Source organism: Catharus ustulatus, chromosome 2, assembly GCF_009819885.2.
Source record: "Catharus ustulatus isolate bCatUst1 chromosome 2, bCatUst1.pri.v2, whole genome shotgun sequence".
Classification (NCBI taxonomy): Eukaryota; Metazoa; Chordata; class Aves; order Passeriformes; family Turdidae; genus Catharus; species Catharus ustulatus.
This window is the reverse complement of record NC_046222.1, coordinates 96,201,212-96,224,095: the sequence shown is the minus strand read 5'-3', so window position 1 is coordinate 96,224,095 and position 22,884 is coordinate 96,201,212. Positions and strand designations below refer to the sequence as shown.

The 22,884-nt window shown below is 42.5% G+C and overlaps 1 protein-coding gene across 1 annotated transcript in view; it reads left to right on the top strand.

The window, feature by feature from the left end:
* The first annotated feature begins 14,655 nt into the window (after window positions 1–14,655).
* UXS1 (UDP-glucuronate decarboxylase 1) overlaps window positions 14,656–22,884 on the top strand; it is a 56,918-nt gene continuing 48,689 nt past the window's right edge. The window contains exon 1 of the mRNA XM_033052327.1: window positions 14,656–14,810. Within this exon, the coding sequence (XP_032908218.1) occupies window positions 14,714–14,810 (97 nt within the window). The 5' untranslated portion in view covers window positions 14,656–14,713. The remainder of the gene's footprint in view (window positions 14,811–22,884) is intronic.

Below are 22,884 nucleotides of genomic sequence, written 5' to 3'. Positions count from 1 at the left end.
TCAGGCTACTGCTAAAAAAACATGCTGCCATGAATCTCTGTGACAGGAAGCAGCAAGGTCCAACCGTGCCATAAGGGAAAGGCAGTGGGAAACCAAGGATGATGAAGCAGCTAGTAGACAGAGGGGCCATGACAGCAAGGGTCAAGTCCCACAGCACCTGAGGTAACCAGTGAAGGTGTGGTGACAGTACTTGACTAGACTGAGAGTTCAGACCATGAGACAAGATCACAGGGACAAAAGCAGAATGATCAAGTCACAGAGTCAAGCCAATAAGTCAAGATCAGAGTCTGGATCAACAGCATCCACAGCTGGGGATGGGCATGACTATTGTGTCACAATTGCAAGGTAGCTCAGGTGGGGACAGGGGCAAGAAACTCAGCTTAAAAGCAACTCTGAAGGAAAGGAATGGGGACCCTTAGACAGGGCACCTTCCATCTCTTTTTCACAAGAGGTCTTCTCAATGAGTCAGCCTGAACACAGACAGCTAAACTCTTGACACCAAGCTCAGGCAGGCAAACTCCTAGGAGGAGAGGGCAATGTGCTTATACCCTCTGGACTTCCAACATAACTACTCAGTGTGGGTTCTCCTTCTAAATGGTGATGATATCTTAAAAGAAATGAGAACAGAGCTCAAGTAGAATTATGTATTTTTAGAATGATTGTAATATACTTTTAGAGTACAGTAATTTCACGATTATAAGCCGCACCTGATTATAAGACGCACGTTGGGGTGTCGGCAACTGTCTTGGGTTACAATACAGGGTGTGATAAAAGGTATCTATTCTATCACCATCTGTTGAGGGTGGGGGCAGTGATCCTTATCTCCGTGGGAGATATTCTCCTAATGGGCCATCCACTGAAACCAGGCAGGGCATTGATCTTTATCTTTTCACAACCCATCCTTCCTCCAGCGAGTCATTTTCTGCTAATGGCCCATTGAGTCCCACTGTGTGACTGATAAAATTAGTGCATCCCATTGGAAGTTGCTCCAGTCAGGGGGAAGAGCCCAACATTTCTTACCAAAATAAAAACAGAGGTTTTGGGACACTAAGGGAGCCCCTTTCTCCACTAGACTCCAGAGGAAAACTGGATTTCTCCACATCACCACTGGACCTCTGGAGGGAAACTGCACCTTGTACAGGAGCACTGCTCCAACTGAATCACATCTGTCACTGCAGGAGGATGCAGCCACCATTTAATGGGACTGCTACCAACACCCTGCCTGACGGGGTGTCAGGTTGTACTCTGACTTTGTCAGGGTTTGGAGTTTGTTTCTTTGTAGTACTGTATTTCTGTTTTAATTTCCCTAGAAAAGAACTGTTATTCCTAATTCCCATATCTTTGCCTGAAAGCCCCTTGATTTCAAAATTATAATAATTTGGAGGGAGGGGGTTTAAATTCTCCATTTCAAAGAGAAGTTCCTGTCTTTCTCAGCAGACACCTGTCCTCCAAACTAAAACAGTAACTTTTTGTTCTTTGTCCATATATAAGCCGCACCTGATTATAAGCCGCACTTTGGGTTCGGACAAAAATTTTAGTCAAAATGGTGCGGCTTATAATCGTGAAATTACTGTAAATCTTACTATTTGCTGTATGGTCAGAAAAGACATGTGGCTGTAAGAAAACTTGTCAACCACACTATCTAAGGATAGTGAATCTCAGAAAAATGAGAAACTAAACCGCCATCTGGTTGTGTTTAAAAATGGATAGAGATTGTTTTATTTTAGGTGACATGCATCCTATTTCTCAGCGACAGATGGAAAAAGCATATATACTCACAGAATTTAACTCTGACAAGTCTTTATTCTTAGTATTGAATTCAGACTCCTTGTCAATGAAAAACATTGAATCAGAATGTGAGATTATAATTAGATAACTAGTTATCTGAGTAGCTGAGCTACCAATTAATTTAGATGGAACAATCAGAGACTCAGATAAGAGCCTTGTTATGAAGTTCTTTATAAAACCCCCATGAATCAATAAAGTAGGCATTCCTCCAAGCTTACAGAGACCACCTTTGTTATTTAAATCACGTCATAACGATTTTGTTAGCTCTTGTGCAACTACTCCCACCTGCAACCCCAGGGTATTATAGGTTGCTCCAGTTTTCCTCTTTTTTACTATGAATAAGGGGGAAAATACTTTTTATCTAGTCCCATGATGATAACTAGTGCAAGAAGGGGCCAGTCAGAATGTAGGATGTTCAAAAGAGCTCAAAAGAGCTCTTGTGGGAACCTCGTCGACATTTTGAGCTAGAGCTGATAAAGGAAAATCAGTTTCTTGAACCTGAAACTTGAATCCCACAATTGACTAATGTTTAGACAGCTGACCCCAGAATTGAAGCTATACCCCTGTGGCTTGAATTATCTGAATAATGTATAAGGAGAATTGGCTAGCTCAGAGTAAAGTCCACACAAACATTGAACTACAGAGTGACTCGTGGTCCCGGTGTCAAGTAAGTTGTGTTCACAGTAGATTTAGCACCTGCAAGGAGTTCACCTATGTTATATGAACCATTTTGCTGTAATGCTGTTGGGTGGGTGAAGATTCCACTCACATTTTTCAATAGATTCCATTAGTTTCTGCAACACAGTTACAGCTGAAGTGGGTGGCAAAGAATTTAATACAATTGTAACACATGTTTATATGTGCAGATACAGCCTTTAGGAAACAGAATAAAACTATCATTCTGCAAATGCATTTTTTCATTGGAAAAGTACAGAAGACTAGGGGTTTCTGGAATTCATGTTTGGTAGCAGTTTTAGTGTCTCAATATTTATTTTGGAAAATATTTTGGTCTACACAGAAGTAATGCAGCTTTTCTTAGAACAGCCAGACAAGATTCTGCTTCAGCCTCCATGGATCCTTTGTTATCAATCTCCCAACCCAGAGTTTAGTTTGGGACTCACTCTGCATTCAAAGAAGAGCAACAAAGCTGACAAAGAATTTAGAACACAAGTCCTGTGATAAACAGCTGAGGGAACTGCAGTCCCTGTCCCCAAGTAAAAAGCAATAGGACAGGATGAAACGGCTTCTAGTAGAGCCAAGGGAGGTTTAGATTGGATATTAGGAAAAATTTCTAAACAAAAGGGTCATCAACCATTGTAACAGACTGCCCAAAGAAGTGGTGGAACCACCATATCTGTGCTTTTCAAAAAATATGTGAATGAGGCACTTAGGAACATGGTTTAGTGGTAGGCTTGGCAGTTTTAGCTTTATGGTTGGACTTGATACATTAAGGATTTTTTCAACCTAAATTATTCTATGATATTGTCATTAAACAGGTGTTTTAACTCTGTGTCTACAACAAATCACTTAATTATTCGCCTTTTTGAAATATGCTTTCCTTAGTTCCTTCCATTAAACTCATACCTGAAGGAATTCATCTGGTTTCATGCATGAGGGTCTTTACAGACTTTTCAACGATACACATTCATAAAAGGCATTTTTTGTACATACAGCCCCCATTAAATTCACAGGGAATAGAAGATCTGTTAAAAAGTGTATTCTGGAAGAGGGCAACATACTAACATTTATTGAACATTGAAGCCTCTGAGCAGCAGACCCTTAGCTGTTCTTCCCTCTCCTTGAGTTAGCTTGATCCTAGAGGATTGGAGTGAGACAGTGATATATAAATGAAAAAATATTCTTTTTGTGCAAACCAATCAGTGAGTAGGCAGATCATAAATAGGCACTTCTTAATTTTATCAGATTGAAGTAGAATTATATAAACTATAGGATTGCTTCTGTTGATGGAAGAAATTTTAAATAACATTTATCCAGGCTTTATTTGGAAATTGGATGGTCAGATGATAATTACCCTATTTGCATTTCTAAACTACTGCCAGTAGAGCCTTAGCTATTGCAATCTAGCAGAGACCAACACCTCATTGGGCTCAAGAAGCAATTAAACTACTTAAATCTTAAAAAAATGGAAGCATGAACAGTTTTTCAGTGTCTTGCATTAATTGTTCAGAAGGCTTTACTTACCTTTGTGAGATTGTCTGATCTGTAAACTGGGATGATAATTTCCATTATGGTAATGAAAATGCTATATACATCAAAAGGATGAAAAAATCCCCTAACTGCCTCACTTTTAGTGATTGATTTCCAAAAATAAACCTGAGTAGGTTCAAGGCAAAGGATCTCACTGGGTAAACTGAAGATGTGAGCTGCAGACTGAGTGCTTGTTCTGGCTTTACTGCAGGGATGCAAAAATTCTACACAGCTTACTTCACTATTTTCAGGGTTCTGCCTTTCCACACTGTTCAGGTATATTAAAAAAGAAAGATATTTGAGGAAGGTAGTGTCTGTATGTTTGGAGGGAAATTAACAAATGAAAAGCTGAAAAGTAAAAGACTAAAAATCAAGTCAAGCAGAAGCAATATCCAGGAACAGGCTCAGTGCTGAAAGAAGTGTTTTGCAGACAAAGTCAATGAAAATAAAAATTTAAAGCGCAGAAAGCTATTTCACTAAATTTTTTCCTAGTATCCTCTCCCCCTCCTTTCAGCCTGCTATTTGATTAATGAATATTGATGCCCTGCTGAGATTCCAGGCCAAGTGAACCAATAGCCAGATGTTTATGCCATGTCCATGTACAAACCCTAGATGGAAAGCCCCACTCAAGACCACAGAGCATGCTTTTGCACCCCCATTTTTTCAGTGATCTACTCACATCTGCAGACAGCACGGAATGTCCTAGGTCATGATGCCTATTCTACAAATCTAACCAATCCTACACCTTTCCTTGGTCCCTCTTCACACACTTATTTACCAGTGTGTACTGGTTTGGGCTGGCACAGGACTAATTTTCTTCATAGAACTTCATAGGGTGTTGTGTTTTGGATTTGTGACCAAAAGAGTAATTATTTTTCTATTCTTTTGCTATTGCTGACATGGCTTGCACAGTGCCAAGGTTTTTTCGGTTTCCCACCCCATCCCATCACTGAGGGGGATGGGAATGCACAAGAAATTTGGACAGGACACAGCTGGAACAGCTGATCCCAGCTGACCAAAGGGATATCCCAGACTCTGTAATGTTTTGTTCAGATATAAAAGCTGAGGGGAAAAGGGGAAAGAAGGAATATTTGGAGTTATGGCATTAATCTTTGCAAGTAATCCTTAGCATGATGGAGCCTGGCTTTCCTGGAGATGGCTGATCATGAGAAATGTTGAATGAATTCCTTATTTTGCTTTGCTTTACCTGTTAGACTGTTTTTTACCTCAATCTACAAGTTTTCCCATTTTTATCTTTTTGATTCCTCCCCACTTCCCACAGCCAGGGGGTGGATGATTGGAGGGCAGTGAGTGCAGGAGGTTGAGCCATTCCCAGTGGTTAATCTACAGCATCACAGCAGCTCTGCACCCCTCTTCATAAAGAGTCTTCGCTTTCACTTACTTTGTCCAGTATCTTAGCTTAGCTTTACATAGGGAAGATGAAAATTTTTGTCAGGTGTTCATGTCTCTGCTCTATTGCCATTCCCTACTGTTTGACTGTGGTGTCCCCAGGACCAGCACATGGCCACTCTTCAGGCGGAGCTGTGAATATTTGAACCCAAAGGAACCATTGAGACTGGGACACACGAGATGACACATGGAAGCTGGGGAGCACAAATATTTTTGTGCTGTTGTAAGAGCTGTTGCTTTGATGAATGGTCTGAGACAAAACCAGCTTTTTTTCCAAGATATTTGGGCACAGTTTCAACATAGTATTTTCTTTTCCTTTCCCTCTTTACATAGTACTTTCCATCTTCTGTAGAATTCTCTTTTTCTGAGGGCTTATTCCCTTCTCCCAGGAAGCTGTCACTGTGGACTCTGCTCTTAAGTTTTGCTACAAGGATTAGTAACTCCAGGAGATGAAAGCTAATCAGCCCTGATCTCCAAAGTATTTGTGTTTTGTGGTTGGATTGATTCATACCTGATTGAAACTCTCATGGTCAAAGTGCTCATATGTGTCTTTTTCCTGCTTAGAATTTTTGCTGCATAACAAGACTTAAGAATAACATGTGTACTTCCCATCTCCCTACCGCAAATAAATGGATGGGGAAATTAACATCTCTAAGAGCTATGCTATTTCAGATGAAATAAGCTGGTGATTAAAAAATTACTGAGGGACCAGAGAGACAGGAGAGCAGGGAGGGAGACATAGAGAGACATATGAATGTACACATTTATTTATACAGGCACGTTCCTAGGCTGAAAAAAACCACAGCCATCACAGACAACAAGGCAAAATCTACACAAACAGCTCATCTTACCGATATTGCCTGAGTCTTTTCAGGGTACTAGTTTAAGTTATCTTGGCAAGGGAGCAATTTTCCAATATAATTTATGCAAGTACATTTGTACTATCTGGAAGTGCACCTATCCAGTACCATCCAGTACAACTAGGTATATACAAAATGCTCTTGCATATACAGTAGACAATTCCTGAGCCATGTATTTGCTGCAATTACCAATTACTTGATTCAACATAATGATTTTCCTTTCAACATGCACTAGAGTTTGAGATCCTATTCCTACACAGTCAGCCTATCATGTGTGCACAGAAGAAAGGTTTCCAGAACTTTTGGATCTACAGTTTCCCCCAGACTTCAGATGTAAATCTGACAACAGAATTTTTTTCTTTGCAGAACCTTTTGCAGAATGCTTCAACAGAATCCACACATTGAAAGTTCAGGACCTAGGAATATTTCCCAAATGCAGTACAGGTGCATGTTCCATCTCTACCTTCATCGCATTCCTTCCTCAATTCATGATTCATCTCACAGTATGGTTTCCATAGCTAAAAGTAGAAGGCTGAATAAACCAGTAAGGTCACATGCTTAGTCCAGGCCTGGTCTAATCAACTTAGTTTTAAGTGCCAGTGTGCAGCCTATGGTAAATGTAAACTTGTTTATTTATAAAACCTTCCCATGGAAGCCTTGGCATAACATGGAAAGATAAATTTCTGATAACTATTTTTGATCTAATAATGCAAATGTTGTATACATCAGACCGTTGTGGTCTTTTGCTGGCTGTTTTTAGCAAGCACTGCAGTAATAAATCTTCAGTGCCAATGAGAGGCACAATATGTGCACATAAGAACTGTCATTTTTTTCTATGAATAAGCTTCATACCCAAAAGTTCACATTACTTTTAGATGATTTGGAAATCGATGGAATATTGCTTTCACCTGCAGTGAATTTATTCTCTGTAAAAGATGAAAATTCAAAGGTTCTTTAGCTAGGTTTGGTTGGTTTTTGGGTTGCAAAACAATTTCCAAATTCATTTAACTGGTAATCACCCGGGGAATTTACTGTTTATGTAAGACCATAATTTGACTTTGGAAGGTAGCAATGAAAATTTATTTGGTTAAATCTCATTAGGTACTGGAAAACCCATCTGGAAATTCCTAATCCTCCTCACTTCAAAACAGAAATTTGATACTGTAAATTACCTTGACTATAGGCTATATTTCTAAAGCCTGTAATTGCAAATAAGAGTAAGTTTACATTCAAGGCTGTTCATTACTGTCCTTCCTCTCAGGAATATTTCTACTGAGATAACTAAAGCTAGTTTATACAAAGGTAGGCACTTGCCTGGTTTTGTATCTATTCAACTGCGTCCTGGAAGAGAACAAAAGCCCACATCTAAATAAAATAAGTGACTCTGTTCTTTTGTTTGCTTTGTAAACACAAAATATTTGAGGTTGGCAGACACCTGTGGAGGTCATTTAGTCCAATCCTCCTGCTTGAGCAAGCCTACCCACAGCCAGTTGCCTAGACTCCTGTTCAGATGGCTTTTGAATATCTCCAGGAATGGATATTTCACAGCCTCCTTGGGTAAGTGCCTGTGTCAGTGCTCAGTCACCCTTGCAGTTCAAAAGTGTTTCTTGATTTCATAGGGAACCAAAGAGTTTCACTTTGTGCCCACTGTCTCTGGTCTTGTCACTGTGCATCACTGAAAAGAGCCTGGCTCCATCCTCCTTATACTCTCCCTTCAGTTAATTGTACACATAGATGAGGTCCCTCCTGAGCCTTCTCTCCTCCAGTCTGAAAAGCCCCAGTTCTTTGAGCTTTTTCCAATATGAGAGATGCTCCAGTTTGTTAATCACCTTAGGAGCCATTTACTGTGCTCTCTCCAGCATATCCATGTATTTCTTGTACTGGGAAACCCAGAATTGGACCCAACACTCCAGGTGTGGCCTCACCAGTTCTGAGCAGAGGGAAAAGCTCATTTTCCTGCATCTGTTGGCAGGACACCTTCTAATGCAGCCCAAGATGTTAGCCTTCTTCCCATCTGCGGACATGGCTAGTTCACGTTCAGCTTGGTGTCTACCAGGACCTCCAGTACTGCTGCCTGGAGCTGTTCCTCCCAAGGTGCAGCACTTTGAGCTTCTCCTTGTTGAATTTTGAGAGGTCCCTGTAAGCCCGTTTCTCCAGTCTGGCAAGGTTTGTCTGGATGTCAGCATAGCCCTCTGGCATATCAGCCACTTCTCCTGGTTTGGTGTCATCTGCAAATATGCTGAGGGTACACTTTGTCCCATCACTCAGATGATACATGATATACGATGCTCTTCTCTTTGCAGCTGTCCTAGATCCCTCTTCATAAGGCCATGGACTGTCATAGCTAAGGACTACATAAACGTAATAATGCTTCTGTGCTACATTTCCAGAAACATGTGTGTGTGTACATGTCCTCTCTGTCATCCACCTAACTTCTCTGACACTACAGCTAGAGAAATTTGTGAAAGAGTAATAACATCAAACAACAGCAGGAATGTTTGCACTCCAAATGCAATGCAACTGCACTGTGATACAGACACTTCTCAGTAATGTCTTTCTATAAATTCAACTGTATATATTCTTGAACACCTTTAATGACCTTATGTAATTCCTGTTTTTTTGAAAGCCTGCAAGAAGAGCATTAAGACTTTCCTTGCCTCAGAAAATACCAATAGATATATCTAGATGGCAGAGTAGATGTACTCTCCAGCATGTTGCAATTCTCTTTCATTTACTTAGCATCAGCTTCTCATTCCCAATTAAGATTATATCCTCACATTGCTGTAACACAGAAACATTACCATTAAAGTGGCTTGTAAGTCACGTGCCTGAGATTTGCATGAGGAAAGGAGAGGCAGACCTTTTATGAAGCACACCAATAACATGGGTAAAGTCCCACACAGCTAGTATTACTGCAAGTAAAGGTGCAGAAAGAAAAGGATTTTCCTCTTCCTAGTACTAAAAGGGGAAGCAGAGACATCCAGCATAAACCCCAAGTGGCTTTTCTTAACAAGGAGCAGGCCTCAGCCACTATGTCACATGTATACTACATGCATATACATCCCTAGCCCACCCCAGGGTAGCTTTATTTTTGTCCACTTTCTGAGCCAGTGATGTAAATGTAAACAGGGACATACAGATTTGACTGGTGTATACCATCAGAGGTTTCTTCACTACTAATTTCATCTTGATCTGGATTGAACACAGCTCAAAATGGATGTATTCAAAGTCATTACTTCTAAAGTGCTCTAAGGTAGAGTGATACCAATTAAAAAGTTCCAAAGGGCTTGGGAAATTATGAAATGCAAAACAGCAGTGAATGAGTAACTTGCTGACCCAGCCTAATAAACTAGCTTCTTTGATGGATGATAAAAGAACCTTGAGGAACAGTGGTTTTAACTGCTCACAAGTTTTTATGATCACTGATTTAGCCACCATCTCTGCTACTTCATTTTGACCCTGTTACCAAGGGATCTTGCATGTGGCCTTCTGCACTTTCAGAATAGATAAAGCACCTTAAAATCTTTCCCCAACTTTAAAAATGTACACGGCTTTCAGTTAACTCAGGGGAAAAATGCATCATGAAGGACAAGTACTTTATGTAAGCAATGCTACCAGTCAATTTAGGAATGTTGTTTAATTTTTATTTTTTAATTGAGTCAGTATATCAATTTGAAGCCTGGAGCCTGAAGCAACTTTGAGTAGTGTTGTGTCTTGGGTTTCTATATGCTTGATTTAAAGAAAGACCCTCAACTTTTAAAGAATGAAATACTGGTGCTACTCACACATGAACAAAACTGCTTAACCAAAAAGATAAACCTCATTGTAGTCTGAAATACAATTATTTCCTTAGATGTTATAATTTATTCTTTGCAAATAACTGTCTAAATAATTAAATGATTCACCTAATTTCTGCAAATCTATATTTAAGTAGTCATTTTCATATTATCCTTTGACACTTACTTGTTTGCTCGCATTCACTGGATGATCTGTCTCTTAATTTGTATGTTTTTGATGGCTGGGATTGTCTCAATTCTGCTTAGAACTGTTATGATCCAGCTGTATTTGCAACTGCTTATTACCATCCAAGTAATAAATAATATCTGTCTGAAGCACTTAGCAGTTTTCTTTTCCTTCAGAGATGTTAATATTAAAAGAATAGACTCTCTTCCCAGAACTGCATGTTCTCTTTTCATTAGCCTTTATAAAAACCACAAACCCACAAAATTCTAACTTTTCCTGAAAAGAAATAGCACTAGTTTTAACTCATTTTTTGTCTGAGTTCCCTTCCCCACTATGACCTGTTGTTAAAAGTAGAACTAACCAAAACAAATAATCACATTCCAATCTTTTCTTTTTCTTTTAAATCGCATTGTACAATATGTGCATGCATGAATGCCATTAGTTTTTCAAGATTATCTTGAGCTTTTTGTGTCTAATACAGTGTGCCTGTGTAGTAGAACAGTGTAACACTATCTAAAATCATCTCTTTTTAGAGGAGGATAACGATACCAGAGCAATTCCTCACAGGTTAGTGTCACTAGCCCTAGGATGCAGCTGAATTTCAAGGAAGCACACAAGTAGCTGAGGAACTCTGTGTAACTTTCTTGGCCACAATGAGCATTCTAAATTAGAGACCAAAGTCATAAGAGATTAAAGTAGTGTGCTGGTAATAGCTTGATTTTATTCTTGCGTTTTCTTCAGAGCTTTGTAACTCATTTTGTTATCTTGTACATAGCAATTCTCTCTGCTCGGGTCTCAGTGTCCAGACTTATGTCTTCCACATCATACAGTGGAATGTCATTGTCCTAGTTTGGAGGACAGGTGTCTGCTGAGAAAGGTAGGAACCTCTCTTTGAAATGGAGAATGTAAATCCCCTCGCTCCAAATTATTATAATTTGGAAATCAAGGGGCTTTCAGGCAAAGATATGGGAATTAGGAATAACAGTTCTTTACCAGGGAAATTAAAATAGAAATACAGTACTACAAAGAAACAAACTCCAAACCCTGACAAAGTCAGAGTACAACCTGACACCCTGTCAGGCAGGGTGTTGGCAGCAGTCCCATTAAATGGTGGCTGCATCCTCCTGCAGTGACAGATGTGATTCAGTTGAAGCAGTGCTCCTGTACAAGGTGCAGTTTCCCTCCAGAGGTCCAGTGGTGATGTGGAGAAATCCGGTTTTCCTCTGGAGTCCAGTGGAGAAAGGGTTACTTTAGTGTCTCAAAACCTGTTTTTATTTTGGTAAGAAATGTTGGGCCCTTCCCCCTGGCTGGAGCAACTTCCAATGGGATGCAGTAATTTTGTCAGTCACACAGTGGGACTCAATGGGCCATTAGCAGAAAATGACTGGCTGGAGGAAGGATGGGTTGTGAAAAGATAAAGAACAATGCCCTGCCTGGTTTCAATGGATGGCCCATTAGCAGAATATCTGCCGTTGAGATAAGGATCACTGCCCCCACCCTCAACAGATGGTGATAGAATAGATACCTTTTATCACACTCTGTATTGTAACCCAAGACAGTAATATCTTGCAGAAACATGAGTGGGACAGAAAGCCAAGATTTTCCTGGTATTTCCACATGGCAGAAGAGTCTCCTGCATGTGGCATCATGTGAAAATTCTGCAAATTGTAGAAGTTGGTTTGGTGGGGTTTTTTTCCCAATTCTGGAACAACAGCTGGGTAACTGCATACTTTTGATCTGGTATTAAAGGAGAAGTACATTGCAGGGGTGCTGTAAATTCTAAGCTGCTCGTTCAGGTAGATATACCTGCATATTCACATTTTTAATCATTATCAAAAGCTATTTAAAAATCCCATCATTTAAAACCCCCCATTGTGTTATAGGCCGTGATTTAGTGAACAAAAAAAATCAAAATGCTCTCATAAAGTAATTTGGGAACTAAAGTTGAAAACTGCAGTGTGGGAGACAGGGGGTACTGCCTGCAAACCATCTCAGTGAAGATTGCCATTAGCTGATGTCATGAGATCAGCCTGGCCAAGATAATGACCCAAAGGCAGATGGATGCCTGCTACCTGATTTATAGCACCAAGACTCAGCACTCATAGCCATATCATCCCTGCCTTGGCATATTTAGCAGCCACTACATGCCAGAACTTTTGCTATTGCTGCCAGTCCTTGGCACAAGGCTGTGAATATGACCAGCTGTATCCTGAAATAAGTGTCCCTGCTGTTGGCCGTCATGAGTCCGGAGAAATTTATGTACTTACAAGGTACGTGTGTATAGTTACAGTTGAGATGGGACAGACTTGCAGGCACCTCCCTGCAGTTAAGTTAGACACATTCTGTCTCATTTGCAGAGTGACATAGGCACAGCTGGCCGTGGTGTTACGCATGGCCAGCCTGCCTCCTGTGGAGTTCAAGCCTCCTCCACGATGAAATTCCATAATGCATCCTGCTCCTTTGCTCTCCTGTCTGAACATGTTTCTGCAGCAAAAGTGGCATGGAGACTGAGCGAAGTGCTAAGCAAGGTGCCTTACAAAGGCAGTGTGATGAGTCACAGACTGAGCAGCCCAGCTTAGGGCAGGGCAACTGTTTAAAAGTGTCTTGGGCACCCTTAAAGGCTTGTGGACTTTATATTGGGCAGATGAATATATTCTGTAATATTCTCTAGCTTTCATACAGCACTGTTCAGCTGTAGCTTTTTGATGGCCAAATTTACCGCTGGTATAAAACTGATACTTTTTGAAAGATCACTACACAAGATTATGTGTTAATTGATGATGAACTGTTATTCCCTTTACTCCATGTAGCTAGAAGCAGTGGAATGAACTTGAAGTCAGGTATAGCAAACACAAATCAAAGGAAACAAAAATCAAGAGGAAAGGAGTGACCTTATAATCAGAGCCTAGGGTTAGGAAATCTCAGATCTCAAGGCTTCCTGAAAAAGTCCCTTTTGTTCCATGGGTCTCACAGAGGAGGATATTTTTAATCACTCTGCACGGCACTTTACTGCACATATCCTTCTGATATTCACACATTCATTTCACTGACTTTATTCCTTGTAATAAGGAGTTAACTCTTGTTAACTCTTGTTAACTGCGTGAGCCTCTGACTGAGGTCATAGTTTCTTGTTGTAAACAAGATGCATTTCTGTACTGAAAAGAAGAATTTAATTCAAGAGCACTTGCTCTCGCAGTCTTCTCCCGTGGGAGGCAAGTGTGAGAAAGAGTATCTCTTACAAACTGTGTGGAGGCCACACTACTCAAGGGAAAGGTCAGGTTGTCGAGAGAGATTTCTCTTCAGATTAAGAGTATCTACTGGCAGGAGAACATGTTTTCACACATGAGGAAGGCACCTACCCTTCCAGGTAAGTATCAATCTGCAGTTTGCAACAGGCTACTATCTCTTCTTGAGATAGAAGCTGCAGCAAAAATGTAATCTGTTTTAATCCAACTGCAATCTTGTTATCCTGAACAGAGGCAAGGCATAAAATACTACTTGGCAGGGACGTGGGGGAGAGGGGGGGAAATCCTCACATTTTGCATTTACAGAAATGAATCACAGAAAGGCCAAGATTGAAAGGCACCAGAGCAGGTCATCCGTTCCAACCTCTGTGCTCAAACAGGGTCATCCTACTGCACATTCATCACAGCCTGCAACTTCCCACATGGTGGAGGGGCACACTGACCTCCTTTCTCCGGCAGCCAGAGACAGGACCCAGAGAACTGGCCTGAAATTATGTCAGGGGAGGTTTAGGTTGGATATCACAGAAAGGTTTTGCACCCAGAGGGTGGTCAGGCAGTGGGACAGGCTCCCCAGGGACGTGATCAGAGCACCACCCTGACAGAAGCATTGGACAGTGCTCTCAGGCACATGATGTAATTCTTGGGGCTGTCCTTTGCAGAGTTGGACTTGATTATCCCTGTGGGTCCTCTCCAATTTAAGAATATTCTGTGATTCTGTAAAATTGTATCCAGGTGGTTCTCCTTACTATGCAGACACCCGTGCACATGGAAAGCGCACTGGGGAGGAGGCAAATGGTGCTTTCAAAGGACCAGGCACTGAAGGTGCCAGCGTGACACACGTGCTGCTTTGAGTGCCCACGTCTGCGTGTTCATTCCAGCAGGTCCCAAGGACCACCACTGTGGGAGGCGACAGATGACCGAGCCCGCCCGACCCTGGAGCACCCTGAAAGCCCAGACGAGGGCCACGGGTAGGCTGCGGTCGCACTCCATTCCCCGGTATCACTGCATTCGCCGCAGCACCCTCGGGAAGCGGGCACCGGGCAGCGAACCGCGCCGCTCGCTCTGAGGGCAGCACGGGCACGCGCATGCGCCGCCGCCGCTCGGGCCAGCGAGGGAAGGGGCGGGCGCGCGCCGCCGCCGCGCGTGCGCGGGCGGTTCCGGGGCGGGCGGAGCGGGGCCGAGCGGAGCCGTGGGTGGCCGCGGCCGTGCCCGGCGCTCTGCGTGCCGCTGCCGCGGGGCATGGTGAGCAAGGGGCCGCTGCTGCGCCTGCTGACCGCCATCAACCGCAGGAGGATGAAGCTGCTCATGGGGCTCGCCTTCGTCGCCTACGTCGCCTGTGAGTGAGCAGGGGTGGGGGCGGGTCTGGCACGGCCATTCATTGCCCGCTGGCACGGAGCCCCCCGTGCCCTCCGCCCGCCGTGGGGGACAGGAGGAGGAGGAGGATGTGGCGGCGGCACCTCCCGCACCCCGTGGCGCTGCCGGTGCGGGCGCGCCGCGGTGCGGCCGCTCCGGCCCCAGCGGGGCAGGGGCTCCCCCGGCTCCGGGCGGCGGGGCTCGGGGCTCCCCCTTTCCCGGCCCTGCCGAAACTTTCCCGAGCGCGGCGGGCAGCCGTGCCGGCCGTCCCCCGTCGGTCGGCGCTCCCCTGCCCCGTCCCCAGGGCTGGCGGGCGGGACGTGGCTCAGGCAGTGTTTCCGCAGCCGCTCTTTTCCCCAGACCGCGCTTTGTCCGCCCCAATGGCCACCTGGTAGCGGTGAGCTGCCCTCGGGGAAGTTTTTCCAGCGTAGGCCTCGTGTCTGGTTTTTGTAAAATCGTCCCAAGTCCTTTGGGGGCTAAATAAATGTTTGTTTATTAACTCAGCGCGTAGCTGGAGTCTTAAGAGCCGAGAGAGAGGCACAGAGGTACTTGAGAAAATCTTAGAATAGCCAGTGATGGGGATGTTTATGACTTCACTTATTAGGAGTGAGTCAGATAGATTTAAAATGGATTTAAAACGTTCTCCTGTCGGTTCTCTTCCCTTATTTGTTTTTTCTATTGAAATTCTAATTTATTTTATTTTCGCCTGTTTCGTTTTGAGGCTCGGGTAGATTCTGTGTGGACAGCACGATACCTTGTCAGTCTAGGTAGGAACCAAGCCGTTCTCTTGGTGCTTGACGGCATATACATGTAGGTGAGCTGGCTTTGGGGCTGAATGTGTACATCACATTTCAGATCCTACCTTTGGATTTGGGACGGTGGAGAGGTACAGCGTGAGTAATTTTGTCAGAGAGGGATGTTTCCTACCACAGAAACAGCAGTTCCCTTCATTACCGTATTTTATTGTCATTGCTGGACCTCACTATTTAGGTACTTCTGTTACGTTGAAGTTGTGTTTCAGCTCTGACTTCCAGTTTGTCCAAGTGACTTCTGGTCTCTTGCATCCTGACAGCTTAATGTCAGCTCTTATTTGGAAACACTTACATGTTTTGCTAAAATTGATAGTTTTCAAAACAGAAGTTAATAGGCTGGTGTGAAAAGTGGATTTGAGTGGCAGCTGACATGGTCATTGGGACCTAGCTATTGATTATCTTCTGTGGACAGTGTTTGCTTTCTAACTTTGTGAATAAAAGTTAGCCTTAAGGAGAAGTCTTCTGACTGCTTGCTTTTTGGGATTTGGAAAAAAAGTGGAGGAGGAGAGGAACTGCAGGTCAGCGTGGCAAAAAAGATGCTTGAAAAGGGAATAAGTTGGTGTCTGATGGGAACATGTTTTTTGCACATCTAACATGCTGTGCTTTCCCACCTTTTGACTAGAGATCAAAAGCAGTGGAATCCTTAGCTACGTAGTATGGTATGGTAGCAGATGCCACTGGTTTATCACATTCTAGAGAGAATATTTTTTGCTTGCTTTTTTTTCAGAAGTGATTATTTATTATCCCATTCACATACCCTAAAAGGGTACTCCTCACAGTGTTGCTGAATCATCACTACGCTCTGCTTGCAGCCAGATAATGCCCAACTGAAATAGCAGAGAAGCTGAGAAAACTGAGCTGCTGGTGTAGGTGTATGTGCTGGCACTTCTTGCATTCCTTCTTTCTGAAGTACTCTCTAAATGACTAAGTGTTTTTAGGCTGTGCGCCTCCTTTTCGTGAATTTCCATTCAGTATTAGGGCTTGGGCATTCAGACTTGGAGCACATTTTACAGGGGATAAAAAGGATGGCAAGTACATTATTTTTTTTTAACTAGAGGATAGGACGTTTTAAATAGTGCTATTTTATCAGCCTGTGTGTGAAACCCTGAGCAAATGTATTTGGAGTATCTCTGCTCTACATCCATACAATGGCTGAAATTTTTTGTTGTGCACCAGATGAAGGAACTGGTCTGGACTGAGATCACCCTTTTGTGTTACAGCTGTTTGATAGCGTAGGTATCTGACAGCTGTTTTGGCCCAGCTTGGGGAGGTTGTGCACAGTGGTAAAATGGGATAAAAGCTGGCACTGCTGCTGGCAGTGTTGCCATCACATGTTTTGCAGGTCTGCAATTAGGAATCCTGTTTACTATGGTTGAAGTACCGCCATGACATGAGATACACTGCTCCTGTCATATTGAAGATCCCTAGAGCTCCTTTATGGACTTCACTCGATTCCCTAGTAGCACTTAGAGCCAGAAAGAGCCTTACTTTGGATTTGAATTACGGCAATATTTGGTGCCTCATTTCTGTAAATCTATTTTATATTAATTTTAAAAAAATCATTCACTCAAAACACTGTGCTGTGTATGATTTGTATGTATAAAAATAGAAAGCAAAAGGAGCATTTCTGTGCAGCAGGCAATTAAAAGCTGTTGTAACTTAAGCAACTGTTTCCTGGGAAGAGGAAGTGAATAAACTTTTAACATTTACCTTTTCTGTAGACCCTGGATGAAAGGGGTGATGTTGTTCCCCATTGCCCAGGTTATGAATTTGGTGATACTGCAGCTAACAAACTGTAATATGTCAGACTGCTACTCATTTTTTTTTAATACTCTTTGTAATTAGCTTAGTTGTCTCACCTTCAGTGCTGTCTTTTGTGAACATTGCATGAGTGTACTGTGCTACATATAGTGGGAAACCTTGCCAAGAGGTTGAATTTGCATTGCCCTTTTAAAGAGACAAACTCTTCTGCTCCAACTTTCCTCTGATTTAACCCCAAGCAAAATAGTGCAGGAGTGCTAATGCTAACCATAGTAGGGTGGAGGGATGTGCGGAGCTGGACTGAAACAAATGCTTTCAGTCATGAGCTCCACTTACATAATTTTGAAGCTGTTGTGAAACCACAGCTTCACAACATGAGGTGATTATAAACAGAGGTGAAGTGGGTTTATTTTATTTTTGTTGTCTGTAATGAGAAATGTAGACAGATCATAAGAGCAGTTAATTAAATCGATAGTGTTAAAAAACTTCAGTGTCACCACAATATGAATAACTTATATGCAGGCTGAGAGTGTTATTTTGTTTTTAAAAACCCTACATGTGTGTTGGAATGTCAATGCATAGACAACTTACACTCACTCCCTTGGAAGTTTTAAATGTTTATTCAGCTTTATATGGACATGCAACCATGCTTCAGTGGTACTGGCCTTGCAGAATCAGGACCTTATTTAAGTTGTTGGAAATGCACGTAGAATCTTGTAGCCAGGGTTTAAAAACCAGAGCTCGTCAGTCTGCATGGTTTACTTTAATCTTGATGCTACTGTAAATAATCTGCTGATGTCTTGGTATGACAGGGCAGTTGCATGTTCTTAATGAAAAAGTTAAGAGCTCTCTTTCTGGTAAAGTAGAACAGCTCTCTTTACTTATTTGTAGATCAAATGGTTCTCAGGAAGTATATCAGTAGCCTTATTCCTTTTCCAAGGGGAAAATGGAATAGTAGGGTGCTGTCATGAGATCCAAGCTTAAGACCTCATTTCCTTTAAGATAAATTATAGCACAGCTATTAGCGAAACTTAAAAATGAAATGTTGAAATAATGTGAGGGAAGTACATCCTGTAGTATAGTGGCTTGCCTTTTTGCAGTATTGTTAGTTTCCGTGGTTATCCTTTGTTTTGTAAGATTAGCCATTTGTTTTTGTCAGATTTTCATCAGCTAGGAAGAATGCAGTGTTCTCTTCTCAAAATATCGAGGTGTGAGTGAGCTTTTCAATTTGAATCTTACCAACCCCTCACACGTTACTTGTCTTGCATATGTTAAAAACAAAGGTTAAATGCTACTTAATGTTTTGTTTTGATAAGCTTTTTTTATTTCCACTTTTCATAATAGAAAATCAATTATCAAGTTGGTCCTGCCCTATTGCTTCAGGTTATCTGTCTCAATGTTATTCAGCATCAGAAATCTTCCTTCCCCAGATATTTTATAACTGGATGGCAGGATTCATTGGCCATGGAGGAGCTAGGAATGGTTGTGTAGGACGTCAGGCTTGCTTGCTTTTTGTGTCAACCTGCCATGAATTCTCCACCAAAAAGAAATCAAACCCAAAACGTTTGTTGGTTGGGTTCACATTCACAAAGTTACCTTTCATTTGTGGGTTTATGGAAATAAGTTCACTGTCAAAACAGCTTCCAGTTCCCTGCTCATCAGGCTTGCAACTAGCTGTATTCATGTAGTTTATGAAGATTTGTTGGTGCTTCAGTTGTTTGTCGGGAATAGGTGGACTCTATGTCTTGCTAGCCATGATGTTTTAAAACAGTTTTTGGCATCCTGGAGAAATTAATCTTGTGGTTCCTCTCTTATATCCATTTAATATTTGTCTTTAATGTTTTACCTCCAGGTAGTATTTGTCTCTTCTACAGTATGTGCAAGAAACAACGCTGTCATCATTCTACTCAAGGACAAACACTTTTAGAGCTTCCATCTTCTTTAACCTCTGTTTTTGCAAATGGGAATACTTCTTTGACATTTATCTTGCTTGTTTCTTTTTTCTAAGATTTGATGGCCAAAGTAGAGTTTGTTTGAAACTGGTAGTTTTCAGCATCTCATTTATGGACTATAGAGAGGGAGAGGTGGGGCTTATTGTGCCAATTTGCGTGAAAGGGTTTTAGAAAAGTAGCTGTGAAAAATTAGGTTGTTTCAGTTACAGTGCTAAGCATTGGAACAATCTGTGAGTCCACTGAAAACAATCTTAGCTATGATGAACAGATGGGTCAGTGGAGGAGCAGTGGTAAAGAATGATACACTGAAGATATGAGGCAGGAAGGAGTAGTAACAGTGAACAGAGAACTGGAAAAAAAGACTTACAATAATTTCACGAATACAAACCACACCGTTTTGACTAAAATTTTACTCCCACATCGGAAATGCGGCTTATACTCAGGAGTGGCTAATATGTGAATAATTTTCTGACATTTCCAACCCTGGAAGTGTAAACCGAGTCAGTGCAAACTGCCAAGTCGAGCACCTGCCAGTAAAACCCGGCATGTACACGGTTGTTACAAATTGGTTACTCTGTTGCATGGCGGATGGAGCCAGGCTCCCTGCTGGCAGCACGGGATGGGGGAGGCGGGGGAACTCCCTCCTTCAGGCAGCGCAGCCTGGGGGAAGCAGGGGGCTCCCTCCTGCTGGCCCCATGGCTCGGGGGAGGCAGGCAGGCTCCCGTCCCCTCGTACCGCTGCCATGGGTGCCAGCAGGCTCCATCCCCGCCTCCCACCACCGCCATGGGTGCTGGCAGGCTCTGTGCCCCCCTGCCACCACGGCGCAGCGCCGGGCCAGGGTGAGCGAGCCCAGCAACAGCCGACCCTGAGCGACCGCTCCAAGCGGCAGCACCGAGCTGGGCCACCTGGCCGCGTCGGCAGCCCCAAGCCCTCACGGCCCGAGCTGAGCCGGTAAACCCCGCCATGCCGCGATTCTGTTACTATTTGGCATCTTTGTTGCACGCGGGTCTTCACTGCGAACGACAGAGCAGCTTATACTCAGGTGCGGCTTGTGTATGGACAAAGAATGAAATGTTTGCCACCACCCGGCGATGCGGCTTATAGGCTTATAGTCAGTGCGACTTGTAATCGTGAAATTACTGTAATAGAAAATTTCAGGAGAATTTTCCGTCCAGGAAACTAAGGACAAAATTCAGTCAAAGTGATGATGCTAACTGAAATGTAAGAAAAAGTGTCCTTGGCTACCTTCCCGTGCAGTATGAAGCTCCGTTAGCTCTTGTAAAGTAAGAAAATTTGCATTATGTTATATCTCAGATGTGGGAGGGTATTGGTTTGCCAAGGTTTAAGTGTTTACTCTCAAGAGAAGGTGGAGAAATTTCCAGGTGATGGTGTTGCCTTTGTTTTGCTGGTCGAGTAGCTGAAGGGTTGACATAGAGCAGCAGTGGTGCTGTCCAAGATGCAGAGAGGATCTTTCTCTTAGCAAACCCTGTGTCCTTGTATCTAGGATACTTCTCATGTGGGAAAAGCTGCAGTTCCTATCTGCTGTCTTCGATTTGATGCAGGAACTTTACTTGAGCAAGGCATCAGTTCCGAAAATGCAGTAAGAATTATTTGCTATTTGGAGATCTGTGTAGACTTACCAGAGGTGTATTTTTTTTAATCTTCTAAAATATTTGACTTGTTGTATGTTCCCCAAAGGCATAATCATAAACTTCACTAAGGAAGGTGACATTTCTTTTAATACAAAGTTATGATTAGTAATTGTATGTTATCTCCACTAATATTGTGAAATACTCCCATCAGTAAAATAATTTTCTAAGGCAAATTGACTTACTGCTGGAATTACAGATGGAGTACGTTTGAGAGGGTTTTTTTATTCTTATGGAGTCTAGACTATAAAAGGTGGTTTGAAATATATTGGCCAAATTGCAGAATGGTTTGCTTTGGATGGGACCTTTAAAGATTATCTAGTCCAGTCCCCTACTGCCTTGGGCAAGGACATCTTTCAGTAGAACAGGTTGCTTAGAGGCCTGTCCAGCCTCACCTTGTTTCTAGGTGTGGACCATTCACAACTTTCCTGGGCAACCTGTTCCAGTGGCTTGCTGCTCTGATAGTAAAGAATTGCTTGCTTGCATCTTACTTAAACCTACCCTCAGGCCAACACCTTTGCCTCTTAAAGGTCCTGTCACTACAGGCCTGTCTAGAAAGTTTTTCTTCATTGTTCTTGTAAACCCCTTTTAAGTAAGGCCACAATAGTCTCTTCAGAGCCTTTTCTTCTCCAGGCTCTTCTATCCAGCTCTCTCAGACAGTGCTCATAAGACAGATGTTCTATCCCTCTGACCATGTTTTGTGGCCCTCCTCTGGATCCTCTCTCACAGATCAGGGCTCCTGGGAGCCCTAGAGCTGCATGCAGGTGGTGTTTCATGAGAGTGGAGTAGAGAGGAAGAATTGCCTCTTGTGGGATGGGGTGACCACACTTCTTTTGGTGCAGCCCAGCATATGATTTGTTTTCTGAGCTGAAAGTCCACGTTGCCATTTCATGTCCAGATTTTCCACCAGTACCACTAGGACCTTCTTGACAGGGTTGCTCTCAGTCCTCTTGTAACCCAGTGTGTACTGATACTGGTGGTTGCTCCAGCCCAGGTGCAGGACCTTGCACTTGGCCTTGAACTTCATGAGGTTCGTGTTTGCCCACTCCTTAAGCCTGTCATTGTCCCTCTGGGTGGCATCCCTTCCCTCAATGCACTGACCAGCTCAGTGTCATCTGCAGACTTGCTGAGGATGGACTCAATGGCTGTGTCTGTGTCATTAATAAAGATACTGAGCAGTGCTGATGCCAATAACCCCCGATGGACACCAGTTCTTCCTTTGGGCACTGAGCCCTGGATGCAACCACCCAACTCTCATCTCTTGAGTACTCCATCAAAGTCATATTTCTTCAATTTAGCCACAGTGTGTTATGTGAGTAATAATAGTTTCCTAAAGAAAATAATTATTTTCTTAACATTATTAAATATGTAAAGTAATTAAATTAAAACTTCAATGCAATTGTGTTTAAAAGCACTTTGAGATTTCCCTTTGCATGCTCTCCCTTTTTCTCAGGTTAGCATCTGGAAACAAAAACATTATTTCTTCTAGGAGACAGAAGCTACTGAGTGACTATGGAGAGTCAGATTTAAGCAAAAAAGCCAACCCTCTTTTGAATGCTGTTGAATCTCTCTGAAATGGAAAGTTTGATTGAAGCAATTCACTTTGGATGTTCAGAGCATACGAGTTTGTTCTAGAAATTCTCATTATCGATTCATACTCTTCCTGCTGTTTTGTTGACAGTGAAATCTATTTGTAACAAACATCATCTTGTAATCTTTTTATCCTGAGGAGCAGAAGTTCAGAGGAGGGCGATACAGGGAAGAATTCCTGTGCTTTCAGCTAAATCTATTTAGACAAAAGTTTGTATAAAAGTTTCTTTAACATAGTGTCCTGAAAATACAACCAGCAAAACAATGGGAAAGAATATGGTTTTAAAAGATAT